Source organism: Lytechinus variegatus, chromosome 10 (assembly GCF_018143015.1).
Source record: "Lytechinus variegatus isolate NC3 chromosome 10, Lvar_3.0, whole genome shotgun sequence".
NCBI classification, from domain to species: Eukaryota; Metazoa; Echinodermata; class Echinoidea; order Temnopleuroida; family Toxopneustidae; genus Lytechinus; species Lytechinus variegatus.
Window position 1 is genome coordinate 12,736,978 of NC_054749.1, and position 14,050 is coordinate 12,751,027.

The 14,050-nt window shown below is 34.8% G+C and overlaps 1 protein-coding gene across 2 annotated transcripts in view; it reads left to right on the forward strand.

The window, feature by feature from the left end:
- Positions 1-6,759, forward strand: part of LOC121423289 (transmembrane channel-like protein 7) — a 63,930-nt gene extending 57,171 nt beyond the window's left edge. For both annotated transcript variants that reach the window (XM_041618624.1, XM_041618623.1), the window contains exons 12-17: positions 65-162; positions 1,052-1,159; positions 2,116-2,322; positions 4,629-4,784; positions 5,226-5,304; positions 5,920-6,759. In XM_041618624.1, coding sequence (XP_041474558.1) covers positions 65-162; positions 1,052-1,159; positions 2,116-2,322; positions 4,629-4,784; positions 5,226-5,304; positions 5,920-6,099 — 828 coding nt within the window. In that variant the 3' untranslated portion in view covers positions 6,100-6,759. The remainder of the gene's footprint in view (positions 1-64; positions 163-1,051; positions 1,160-2,115; positions 2,323-4,628; positions 4,785-5,225; positions 5,305-5,919) is intronic.
- Positions 6,760-14,050: the final 7,291 nt, after the last annotated feature.

The following is a 14,050-nucleotide window of genomic DNA, read 5'->3' on the forward strand; positions in this document are numbered from 1 at the left end:
TTACTGTGCCCTCAGTTCATCATTCTAATAATCATGAATACTGTGTTTATTTCTTCTGTTGTAGTGTTGGGAGACGTACATAGGAAGAGAATTCTACAAGTTGACGATTACTGATTTTGCAGCTGTTGTACTGGTCATCGTTTTAGTCGAGTTTCCGAGAAAGTGAGTAGTCTAAGTGCAAGCCTGTGATATTGTAATATGTACAGGATTATCTCTCACCCCCTGGCCTGTATTCTGAAGTCGGGTTTAAAGTTGTGGTTTAAGTATGAACAGCCAATTGTTACATAAAACACTAACAGTAGAGACATCATACTTCAGCTCATTCGGCTCTCAAATCATTTATAATTGTGTAGGTAGTATAAATAAATGATTGTCTTCACCATCGATGAATCAGGAAAGAGCACAGTAAACATAAGAAACATACAACTTAATAAAAATTCTGATACTTCTGGCTTTCCATACTTAAACCACAATTTTAAACCTGAGTTTAAGTTAAAACTGACTACGGAATATGGGCCCCTATCTCTCTGTCACTCTCTCTTTATTGCATATTTTCATTTGCATTTGATAATATGTAACTTAATAAAAATGTAATATACATTTATAGAATTAAATTGTCATTCTGCCCTTCTCTAGTATGAATATGGATGCTTTTAATGTGGTGTTACTATGGCCCTGACTTGATTTTTGAGATAAATATTAATTGTTATATTCTCACCAGGGGCCAGTAAAACACAAAGCTTAGCAATGATCGTAGAACATTTTTCTACGGTCGATTGCATATACTACAATGTACAATCAATTGGGAAAATCAAGTGTGCGATTGATCACTAATCTTTGTGTTACGGGCCCCTGATTAGAAGATATATTCTAATTTATTTTAATTTATTTTTTTCTAAATATCTCCAAAGAACACTCTCCAGCGAACACAAAGTTTGCAATTAAACGCACGATGACACCGACCAATGATGATCATTGTTGCATTCGTTTATTGTTCATCTTGTCCTCTATTAACCAATCAAAATGATTGTTTGACTCTGTCCTTGTATAGACTCGCAGCCAAGTACTGTCATTGTGGTGTGGCTAAAGCCCTCGGACAGATGGAGTTTGAGATTCCAAAGAATGTGCTAGCCATCGTCTACTCGCAAGCTTTGTGCTGGTAAGTTTACCCCTTAACTTTATATTCTGATCGTAGTTACCTTTATGGTTATCCTAAATGGTTAATATTCACGGTAAATTGCCTATCCTTCTCCTGCCAACTCGTCCACTCACCACATCGTCTACTTTCATTTAGTCTAATGCCATTCCGTCCATCAACATTTCATCTAGGAACCATTTGGTCCAATCATCAATTCGTCTAATCACCATTTCCTCTATGACCGTTTCGTCTCATGACCAGTTGGTCTAATATCAATTTCATTTTCTTTCATTTTGCACAATTAACAATTAGTCCAATTGGACCGAATGCCAAGTTGGTCTACCGGTAATTCATACATGTACTTCGTCTTTTAATTATTCTGCTTATTGTCAAATGAAAATTTGATTCATGGACATCTCATTTAACCATACAAGTCATAATGATATTTAGACAAAGAGAATATTAGACAAAGTGGGTGTAGCTTAATTGGAAATAGGGCAAGATGGTGAATGAAAATGCCAATAAAATCAAAGGGTTATAAGACAAAGTTATTGTATACGAAAGATGAAATAGGATAAGAACATGTGGGATGACATATATTGTATTTATTTTTTATGGGATATTTCTCAATATACAGCTTGTATAATTTTTTTTTACTCTACATGTAGGAAAATTTTTAGAATGTTCAAAATTATGTATTATAGGATTATTCTAATTTAACAATGTTATTATATATGTATCTCTTGAAATATACTAACACACACCAAATGAACTGAGCAGGATGCTCAATTTATTGATCAGCTGCTTTTAATTTACAAAATCAGCATTTATAATTGAACAAACTTTCAAGATACATCATACACCTACATTTGCATGTACATGAATAGATATAAATTTATTTTTGTTACAATTAAATATTCTGTAGTCAATACACCTTTATGCTGTAACCCCAAACATTTTTGTTATTGTTATTTCAGGGTTGGGTCCTTCTACAGCCCTCTCCTACCAGCGATCTGTGTGCTGAAATGCTTCATCTTCTTCTACTTCAAGAAATGGAGTCTGCTGTACAACATGGTGCCTTCGTCCCGGCCGTTCAGAGCGACCCGGTCCGGTATCTTCTTCATGGTCATTCTCCTCGTCACGTTCCTCATCTGTCTCATTCCCATCGGCTACTCCATCTCATCGTGAGTTCAAACAATTATCTCTCACTTGTCCTATTGTATATATGGTCTTCCCACGTAGCCGAGGGTCCAAGAGGCCGAGGATTACACTTGTCTACATTAATTTTTGTTTTTGTTTAACAAGATCAAAACCTTTCTATCAGTTTCAAAACATGCCTCGAAGATGCGTAGTTGGTTCCTTTACATTGCCTCCGCCGACAATTGCTTGGATGGAAATCTGCACATTAAGCCAACATTAAACCTACAGGACCTCCCAAAACTAAATAAGCTCTAATCCTTATCTTTACATTATTCTGAACAAAAAACTCTATTACAATCCAAGCTCTAAGCCTATGCCCTCTGAGATATTAAGACTGGAGCAAATGTTGTGTCGCCGCGTAGTTAAAATGATTCCAGTGATTTCTAGAGTGTACCAGTACATTTCAGTTTATGTTGAAGATCAAGCTAAGCCAAAAACATTTTGATGTACATGTACACTGAAAACATACACAAACTCAACTATACTCTACAACTCAACACTAGGCCTCATGAACCCTCCCCATATTTGAACGAGTTTCCACAGATGGTTAAAGGACAAGTCCACAGCAACAAAAGTCGATTTGAATAAAACAAGAAAAATCCAACAAGCACAACACTAAAAATTTAATCAAAATTGGATGTACATGTAATGTAAGAAAGTTATGACATTTTAAAGTTTCGCTTAATTTCACAACACAGTTATATGCACATCCTGGACGGTATGCAAATGAGGGGACTGATGACGTTATCCACTTACTATTTCTTTTGTATTTTATTATATGAAAAATGAAATATTCTAATTTGTTCCTCGTTGTCAAGTGAAACAAATATTAATTCCTCCCTGAACATGTGGAATCGGCATTGCTTAATACTAAATGATTCAGTCAAGTTGGTCCTTATTGTCAAATCCGTAAAAAAATGAAATATTGTATAATTCAAACAATAGAAAACAAAAGAAATAGTGAGTGAGGGACATCATCGACTGTCTCATCTGCATGTCACTGAGTTGTGCATGTCACTGTTTGTGAAAAAAAGTAAAACTTTGGAATATAACTTTATTTTACATCCGATTTTGATGAAATTTTCAGCGTTATGCTAGTTTAATTTTTCTCTATCTATTTAAATCAACATTTTTATGGGGTGGACTTAACCTTTAAGCCCTTGTGTTTGTGTAACAGTCACTGTTTGGGCTACACCAACATCATGATCACCTTTCAATATCGTAGGTGGCAGTTAGGATGTATGATTATTCTTTTTATTGGGTCGGGATCAATGAGCCATTTCAACAAAAGCTTTTGTGGAAGCAAACGCTATTAAATGTTTTCATGATAAATATGTGGGTTGTTTTCATTGGCAATTTACATTTGGTATGCGGTTGCTGAAGCTTGTTTCAGTTGATAAAGCATGTCTATTGTCATGTTAATGGATTGTTAATTTCATTTATGTTCAATGTATGGGGGATTGTGGTAAACTTTTTTATTATATGTTACAGAAAAACCAGGTGTTATGAATTCAGCTATTTTAATTACATTTATGCAGCTGCCATAGTTTGTTTTCATCATACATGTAGAATGAGTGGCTGTTTACTATATTACATGTGGCAGCACTCAGGAATGGTGTGAATCATAGCTGTGATGAGGAGGAGTAGGTGGAAAAAAGAAGATGATGATGATTTCACAGAAGATGGTGTTGATGATGATAGTAAAAGTGATGGTGGTGGTGATGATGATGATGATGATGATGTTAAATGATGATGAGGAGGAGGAGGATAATAATGGTAAAAAATGTGGTGATGTTGGTGATGATGATGATGACCATGATAATGCTGCTGTTGTTGCTGTTGATGACAATGATGGTGATGATGATGGTGAGAATAATATTTGATGGTGATAATAAGATATGATGATGGTGGTGATGAAGATGACGATGGAAATGTGATGATGATGATGATGAGGAGGAAGAAGAAGAGTGGGATGATTTCACTGAAGATTATGTCAATGATGATGATGATAATGATGATAATGATGGTGATGATGATGATGATGATAATGATGGTGATGGTGATGATCATGATGATGATAATGATGGATGATGATGATCATGATGATAATGATGATAATGATGGTGATGGTGATGATGATGATAATGATGAATGTTCGTTATAGATGGATGCCCATTATCTGCTCCAGCCGGATGCTCATGAAATTTCCTCAAGACACCTGCATCTAACATTTTTAAATTCATTCAGAGTGATCCAATCTAATTTATTTTCTTATATTATTTGTCCTCAGAATTACACCATCAGCAGGGTGTGGTCCCTTCCGTGGTCACCAGTCGATGTGGGGAGAACTCGTTCAAACCATCGATGAATGGGACAACTTCTTTGAGCAAGTTTTCGAGTTCATCGGTTCTGCAGCTTTCGTTGTCCCTCTCATCATCATTCTTTTGTAAGTAAAACTAGTAATGATGGTAATGATTATAGTATGATTTATATAGAGGAAGGAAAAAAGGATCTTCAGAGTTTGTGTTACTTATGATATCGATGGTAGCAATATTTCATTTGCTATGGCATGAATTCACAAAGGTGTTTTTAGTTGCATCATAGTACAAACCAAGGACTTTGCAGGTTTTGTGTACATAAGGCCTATTTCTTCACGTACACAAAAAATATTCCAATTATAAATGCCCGCTTTTGGCAAAGGTCACAATTCATGCTTGAATGAAGCATGACAATATAAGAAATCGGCATACATGTAGTTCATGGTTTCGTACTATGATACAATTTTGAGAATTTGAGCTTGGTGTGTTGTGGATATGTGATTACCTAAGTTGGGGAAACCATTTTAGACAGGTTTTACATGGTTTTTACTTCATTTTTTTCCCTACAGACTTGCTCTTTACTACTACCATGCTATATCAGCAGCTCACAAAGAAATGGTCCTCCTACTCAAAGAGCAGCTTATTATGGTAAGTTGTGGAATGTGAATTCTGGGTCCCGTAACACATAGGTTAGCAATTAACCGTACACTTAATTTTCATGATTGATTGTACATTGTAGTCTATGGAATCGATCGTAGAAAAATGTTCTACGATCATTGCTAAGTTTTGTGTTTCGGGCTCCTTGTTAGCAAGGCTATGTCTCTTTTACCATGTCTAGATTTCACTTGGCGATGTACGTTGATTAGAGATATCAAGCTAAACAATTGATCATTTCACCCATCAAAAATGGCCGGCTGATGATAACGTGTGTATGGTGGTTAGAATAAGGAATGAGCCATTTTCAATTTGATGGTTTTGTATCTTTCAATGTGAACATGTGTCTTCAATTAAAGTAGTGAAACTTTTTACTTTTCTTATTTTCAGAAGAAAAATAGATTTTTTTTGGTTAGTCAATATTGGTATTCAGAGTTGACAAATAGAGTATGTACATTTTCATGTTACAAATCCTGTTTGTAATTTGGAGGATTTTATTGGTTTCTTTTCCAAGTTCTGGAATCACGTCAAAATCACCATCAACATATGAGATTTTGCATGGAATCCACGCCAAAATGCTACAACACTTCTTAATTTTTTTTTCAACAGGAGGGGCGAGATAAACACTTTCTCTTGGCGAGGCTCAACGAGCTTGACCCCACGACGACCAAAGGTCATCAGAAATCGAGACGGAAGCAGATCCAGAACGAAGACCAACGCCCACCGCGGGTTCCTTCCGATGCTTGGAGCGAAGGAGGTCCGACAGCCAAGCATCCGTTTGCTATGTAATAGAGAAGATAAATCAACTCTTTGTCTGATGGTTTTACGTTGAAGTCCCAAGCTTTCTGCAGTGATGCTTCTTTTCGGATGAAAGCCAGCTTCTATCACCAGTTTGCCCAGAAAATTGTCACATAATACCAATTAAGTTATGAATGAGTCCATGTCAAACTCCTTCTTGGGAGGTAGTTTCTCAGTAATGCTTGACAGTGCAGGCATAGCACAGAAAGTCTTTTTGATCACTTATGCAGTGAGTATATCAACTTACATGTACATGTACAAGTAGTGTGATCAGAGAGATTTGTCAGTATTAATAAAGCAACTTTTAAAATATATTCATGTATAATTATTTCTTCCAAAGTTTGGTGCAGCTTTGTTTTATGACCATTGTAACATACTGTACAGCAGATGCATATATATGATTATAATGAATATTTTTAGCATTCATTGAGATGCATTGTATATATATTCTTGCATGGAATGTGTTATTAATGTGAACATCTAGCAATATTTACCATGGAGTTTCGACAAATAAAAAGTTGGGTCTGCCACAAGAAGAGGGTAGTGTTTCATGACACAGTCAGTGATTTTAATCTGCTCTGAGCCAATCAGATTAAAGCATTTCGGTAGCTTATAACATTTATCAATGGAAATCACTCACTATTTGTTTCATGAAATGCTTCAGAGTACTGGGCCCCGTCTTACAAAGAATTGCGATTGATCTGATCAATCACAGCTATGGAAAGCCAGCAAAGTCGACATATAAAATGCATGTTTGTTAAAAAATTCTAGTTTTGAATGTATATTCATATTTCATTGATTTCTTGACAATTTGGTGTTTTCTCCTTTGCTTAAAAAGGACATTTTGCAAATTTCCTGTAGAAAGAAATTGTGACACCGATGGATTTCCATTGAGTTAGGATTGATTGAATCAATCGTAATTCTTTGTAAGATGGGGACCCGGGGAGCGTTTCATGAAAGGACTTGTCGGACATTTTATCTGACAAGTCCTGTAATATCCGACAGTTACCATAGTAACAGTGCCTCTTAGCCAATCAGAATCAAAGACAGTTGTCAGATCTGACAACTTGTCGGACAAAAATAATGATGAAACACTCCCCTGATCTGCTGATGGAGGCTTTTAGTGGGTTTTTTGGTAAAGATAAATTGTAGATATTTTCTGTGTTCATTGATTGTGACAATCATTTCAGTATTTATGATATAATTCTAACTAAATTCTAAGCATTTTTTCTTCCAGTTATGTACAATGCCTATGCATGTCTTTCAATTTTCAACCTGCCCTACTTTCTAAAACTACAATAGTGTGGCTGGATAGTGCGATTCAACGTGTACTATCAAAAAGATGCAATGATCAGATTTTTACAAAAAGAAAAACCTCTTTCTTTATTTGAATTTTATAGAAAGGATATGAGTGTGTGTGGCAGTTCAAATAGAATTACCTTTTTCATCAGCAATATATTAGACTGTCGTCACCTAGTAGTGTCTTGCTTGAGGTTTCTTACTTTATGCATCATTATATGAATTGTGAAAATTACACTGTGAATGTAGAGGTTGACTTTGACTTTGGGTCTGTAGAGACAATAAAAAATAACACTGCCCCAAGCAAAATATGCCATGAGATTTTGAATTTATGCAAACTCATAACAGAAATGAACAAGACACGAATCCTTGTTTATGAGTGCCTGTACATTTTGCAGGAAACGCGTTTTATCACATTGAAACACGGCTGATTAAAATTTCATTCTTTCAAGTGGACATAATGTGTGTCATGTGAGTGGTTCACAGCTAATCATTTGATGAGGATCCATACACTGTATGTCCATTTTGAAATAGTTAATTGAACATGAACATACCATATAATAATGCAGAAAAGGGCAGAAAATGTGATGAATCTTAAATTACAAATCTTAAGAACAAAAAATATTTCACCTTATACATGTACATGTATGATAAATGAGGCTACCTCTTTCAATATTAAATGTCTTTCATAATGCTGAGTAATCAAATTACAATTCAGTCTTTCTCAAATTGGCAATTGATTTACCCTACAACTGATGCCTTAAATTCTATCTTGAAATATGTTTCTCATGAACTTTGAAGTACAAAACATTGTGATATAATTAGTATATAAACAGTTGTGCACGAATGTATGATAAAGGTCACTTATTGCCCTGAGGGCTTATATGAATCGCAATTGGGAAATATTGCTCATTTCGACATGTATTTGATCAGTATTTTTGGATGTACATCTGTTAATAATGAAATCTACTCGCTAAAACGATTGCAATACGTGAATTTATCCGTTACTTTGAGAATATATGCCTTATAATGCAATTTTGTGCCTTGTGATTTGTCATCGATAAAAATACACCTTTTCTTTTAGCAGAAGAACATATTGATGAATTACAGTGCTAACCAGAAATTTACTGCGAATAAAAAAATCTGTCTAAAAATGATTGAAATTTAAGAAAGTGAAGAAATCTATGAAATGTTATTTTGTGTTTTATTGAAAGATGTGATTATGATTTGAATCTGTACATGTACAATTCACCAGCTTATAAGACTATCTTTGTGAGGATTTGATGCCAAGCTGCATTATGGATCAGCCATTGGTCACAAACGTATTGATGATGAATGTACGTAGGATGTTTTTATGTTGCCCTATATTGGGTATTTTTTGGATGGCTGAAGTGGATTTTAAAGAATGATTTGGGGTGATCTTTTAAGTTTGCCCTTTTTCTGAATGATTTCATATTTTGAAGTATTGAATAAGTATTGTATTGGATTTTAAAAAAATTCATTGAGGTATTTTAAACTGAATGGCCCGTATTCTGATAGCAGGTTTTACTTAAACTCGGGTTTAAAGTTGTGGTTTAAGTATGGATAGTCATTTGTTACATAAATCACTAACGGTAGAGATATAATATTTCAGCTCATTTTGGCTCTCAGATCATTCATAATTGTCTAGGAAGTATAAATAGATGAAATAGATCAATCTTCACAATCAAAGAATCAGGAAAGAGCACAGTAAACATAAGAAACGTGCAACTTATTAAAAATTTTGATACTTTTGGCATCCCATACTTAAACCACAACTTTAAACTCGAGTTTAAGTTAAACCCGACTTCAGAATATGGGCCAATGCCTTTTTAATATCCCACCAAATTCCCTAAATAATTTGTGTTTTGTTTTGCAAAGAAAATGGCTCTTATCGAAGTTTTTATTTGAGCATCAATGCAATTGTACTTCTGTTGAGTCCTTAAAAATTTTTTCTTAAAACCTTTCTTTTTACTTCCTATACCCCTTTCATAAACCCAATTATGCGGCTAATAGAAGCAAAATTTGGTCGTAAAATCAGAGGAGGACCAGAGTTATCCGCATCATTTTGATGCTGCAATTATCCGCATAATAGCGGCATCGGGACCAGATTTTGACTTTATGAACGCATTTACAAAGTAATGCGGATAATTGCCTTGTTTCGGTCCCAATGCAACCCTATTGGAGGGGGCGTGTGCAGTTGCCATGAGGATTATCCGCCTTTTTTAGGACGGGGCGCTCGTAAAAATAGTGCGGATTATTTTCGGAGTTTGTGAATGCAATTTGTATTGAATTATCCGCATTACTCTTAGGCGGCTAATTGGAGGATGGGTTTATGAAAGGGCTATTAATTTCTTAATGCGTCTTGAGCACTCTACAGAGTGGATTTGGCGCTTCATAAGCCACATAAATTATTATTCAAGTGCATGGAATGCAATGACAAATTTAGAGCATGCAAATTGCAATTAAATTTGCATATGCAAAATATTTTTTCTTCCTAAAGTTTTATGTGGTGCTTAGCATGAAAAGTATATTGCTTTAGATTTGTTCAGTTTGAAAAACATTTGTCTTCAACTGTGAAATAAAACGATTTGGGAAGCATTTCATGAAGTTTTTGTCAGTGAAATTCGCTAATGGATGTTATAAGCTACTGCAAATCCTTGCATCCAATTGGCTGAGAACAAATTAATCACTTCAAATCAATGAAAAAAACTTTGTGAACGCTATCCTGGAGTGAAATGTGACTCGATTGTTAAATTGAATAGAATCAATTTGACTGTTAATTTCTAAAGCTTTATTAACCTGTATTTTCAGTGAATTTTCATTTACACGAAAGAATTTCACTTTTTACAGGATATGAACATTGCTTGATAGATTTGATACTCTTTGCCTGCTTTTTATCATTAATTTATTTTCATTTTGTATATAATACTCCATCTTGTAAAACATTGTTGAATTTACACATATCATTGTTCATTTTGCATGCTTTTATTAATGATTTGTTTTTTCAAGGCAATTGTAAATATGTAGATTATATCAATATGAAAAGAGCCTTTATTGAAAATGACTAATTTGTAAAGTATTCAGAAAAGATTTTTGCTGTTTGAAGAGTGATATATTCAGCGATATTAAATGGTCTTTCAACATTAAAAAATTGTGCCTCTTGTGTTTTTCTCCATCAGTATTTTCATTTGATATGTACACAATGGGTAAGAGGTGTAAGAAAGAACAAAATGGATTTTCTTTTAAATACTTAATGCAGTTTTATGACAGATGTACCATTGCAATGGTAGGAATTTTTGCTATTTGTGTTGGAAATAATGAAGAATAAGCAATCTTTATAAATTATTTTTATTTCAGGTCCCCAAATCAACATAACTCGGGCAATTAATTGCAAAATCGTTTTTAATTGCTGGTGTGCTTCATGCAGCACAAAAAGTAACAATCTTTCTATGGTTACAACTGAAATCAGGAAGCTACTGTAATTTGCCATCGATTGCAAATATTTTCTTGTAACGCCCCCTATGCCTTAATGAGCAAAAACTATTGAGAACACAGCACAATAAACAAACAGGTATAGTAAATCCGAATATCATGTATCGTGATGAAGAATTCACTTCTAATTTTAATTGGCCATCTAAGTATTGAGAAAATGCTACATGATGTTTATTGTCCAAAGTGCACATTCATCACTGATACACAAGAAGAACAAGGTATGATTCATACATTTGTCGTAAAGACTTGTGGTAATAAGAAATGCACAATTTCTAAAAAACAAGTTCATTATTAACCAAGGCAATCACAAATTTGATATACAAGTTTTAAGATGCAGGTTCACCAACTCCAGCAAATCCTATTTTTGACCAAAAAGAATAATGCAACATGAAAGGAATAAATCATTCACAATGGTTATTCTAAGACTTGTTCTAATAATAACCTGGCAATGACTTGCCTAGACACTCAATAATTCAATCTAAACTTTGGTTTGACTTAAACAATTAAATTTGAATTGTAACTTCAGATAGCTAACAAGGAAAGGGTATTTTATCGGTTAATAAATATTAAAGAATCAAGGTGATAAATTCAATACAGTGTTTATTACTTACTTTATAAAGTTTATTCGAAGTACAAATTAAATCTTATATGATTCTAAGATGCATTTACAAGTGAATGTCAACAAGTATTGATGGTATGTTCGGGGGGGGGGGGGGGTGTTTCACAAAGATTTTAAGTATGACTTAGAGTCGCACTTAAATGCCTATGCATACGTGATATGTATTGCACAATCTTATTGATCAATACGCAGTAGTGCGCCTCCTCTTGGTATGATCTGACGAGTGCCGTCATGCCTTTTCTACAGCACGCAACGAGGCATTTAATTGCGACTCTGAAGTCATACTTAAATCTTTGTGAAACGTTAAAGGTTCAGTCATACAGAAGGTTGTTAAAGGGGAATACAACCCAAATAAAAATAGCTTTTAGAAAGAGAAGAAATATCAGAGAAGTTAATACGTACAGGTTTGAACAATATCGGATAAACAAACAGAAAGGAATGTTTTAAAAGTTGTAAATATTGGTATTCACTATACCTATGGAGACTTCAAATTGGCCGCATTTGTGATGTCATAGTGATGAAAGGCAAGGACTACTCTTCCATGTACTCCAATACATATTATGGCTTAAATGTCTTTTTTTTCAAAAGTTCTACTTCATATTGTATTTTTCTTTCATGAGGACGTAAAACAATATGCCACCTGGGTTATATTTTGATTACATTCCCAAGGGAAAAGGTACTTGGGAGAAAACCAAAATTCCACACAAATTCCTGATAAATTAAGTACATGGCCGATGGGAAAGTTGTCCTTTCCCCTTGTCATAATGTACTTACCCAGTTGCCAATTTGAAATTTACATTGTTTTAGGGAACTCAAATTTACATTAGCCATAATTTTCTCATTGTTGTCCATTTTTTCCAACTTTCACCATTCTGTTTTTATATTTCCCTTTTCCAACACAACATTTTACAACCAAGGTTGAATTCCCCTTTAACAGTGATTCAAGGTTACATGTACAAAGAAAATAACCAAGGTTTGATTTCAAGATTTCATTTTTTTTCAACACAGAAGCTGACCACTAGGAGTAGTGACAATGCACCTTCAAAATATCAAAATAAAAAATTATTTGGGAAACTTGCTTGTTGTGTATGCTTTGTGAAATCTTTAAATGTCAATTCAATACTTAAATGTGTTTCTTGTTTGTTTCCCTACTGAAATATGATGTTTTACTAAAACAGCATCTTCAATATGCAATGCATATGTCATAATTCACATACATGTTTTCTCTTCATTACACACAGCATTCATTGTGAATTTGACATTGGTATTCAAAAAATTGACATTTATGAAGAGCATATATACAATATACATAAAATTACATTTTTTTCCTATATACATCACTATATACATTGATATATAACACCTACTTAAAAGCAGATGAGAAGATATTAAGTAAACATAAATTTACTTCATTAACAGTATCATGAATCTGAACTGTGATTTTAATATTTGAATAAAATGTGACAATGATGGAATAATTGCATACATCACCATCCTCAATGAAAGCCTATCAATTTTATGTGTTGAACTGGTCAAATATTCTTAAGGCCACCGCACACCTTACGGGTCGCCGACTGGCTTGCGACTGGGTCAGGAAGGATGTGGCGTCACAGCGCTTGTCAGCTTCAGAGTCGCAGACCGGTCAGAGACAAGTCGCAAGGAAAATCGGAAGGATTTGACAAGTTGAATCCTTATGACTGGATCGCAAGCTCAATCCAACCTCCAGCCAATCAGACAGCAGAGTTGCATACGCAGTAGTAAGTGCAAGTTTCTCAGATGCTATGCCAAAATGCAAAAAGCGCATGCATGAGTTGCAGATCGGATCGCAAGGTGTGCGGTGTCGAGGCTTATGACTGCCTTGCGGTTCATCTCCCCTCACTCAGTCGCAAGCCAGTCGCCGACCAGTCGGGTCTGAGGTGTGTGGTGGCCTTTAAATCATCCTAAATCCAACATACAGCAAGATGATAAACATAAAATTCCACGGACATTGTATCAAACCATGAAATACCAACACATTTGATAGAATGGTGACCTTTGACCTCTGACAATGACTGCAAATTTAAGACGATGTCACAAAAACTTTCTGTGCAATTCAGGGGTTTTTTTTTATGCCATACCTGGGCGAGAAGTGATGAAAAATATTCACAAACCATATTGGTGGGATTCAGTCCATGGAGGCCCAAAATACAACTTAATGAATACGTGATTAGTCCTATTGAAGTCAATGTATTATTGGCTTGGTATATGACATTTAGAACCAGACCAATAATACACAGACTTTAATGGGGCTAATTACATATTCATGAGGTCACATCTTGGACTGCCAAGGACCGATTCCTACCAAATTTGGGTTGTGGAGGTATCTCATCCTCAATCGAAATATGGTGTCATGAATGGTGACATGCATAAAAAGGAAAAATTGACGACGTCACGCTTCGAAACTCTATATTCTACTCATCATCTTCCTCCGTCAATATATGGGTTGGTTAGTCACCATCATTGGCCCATTCG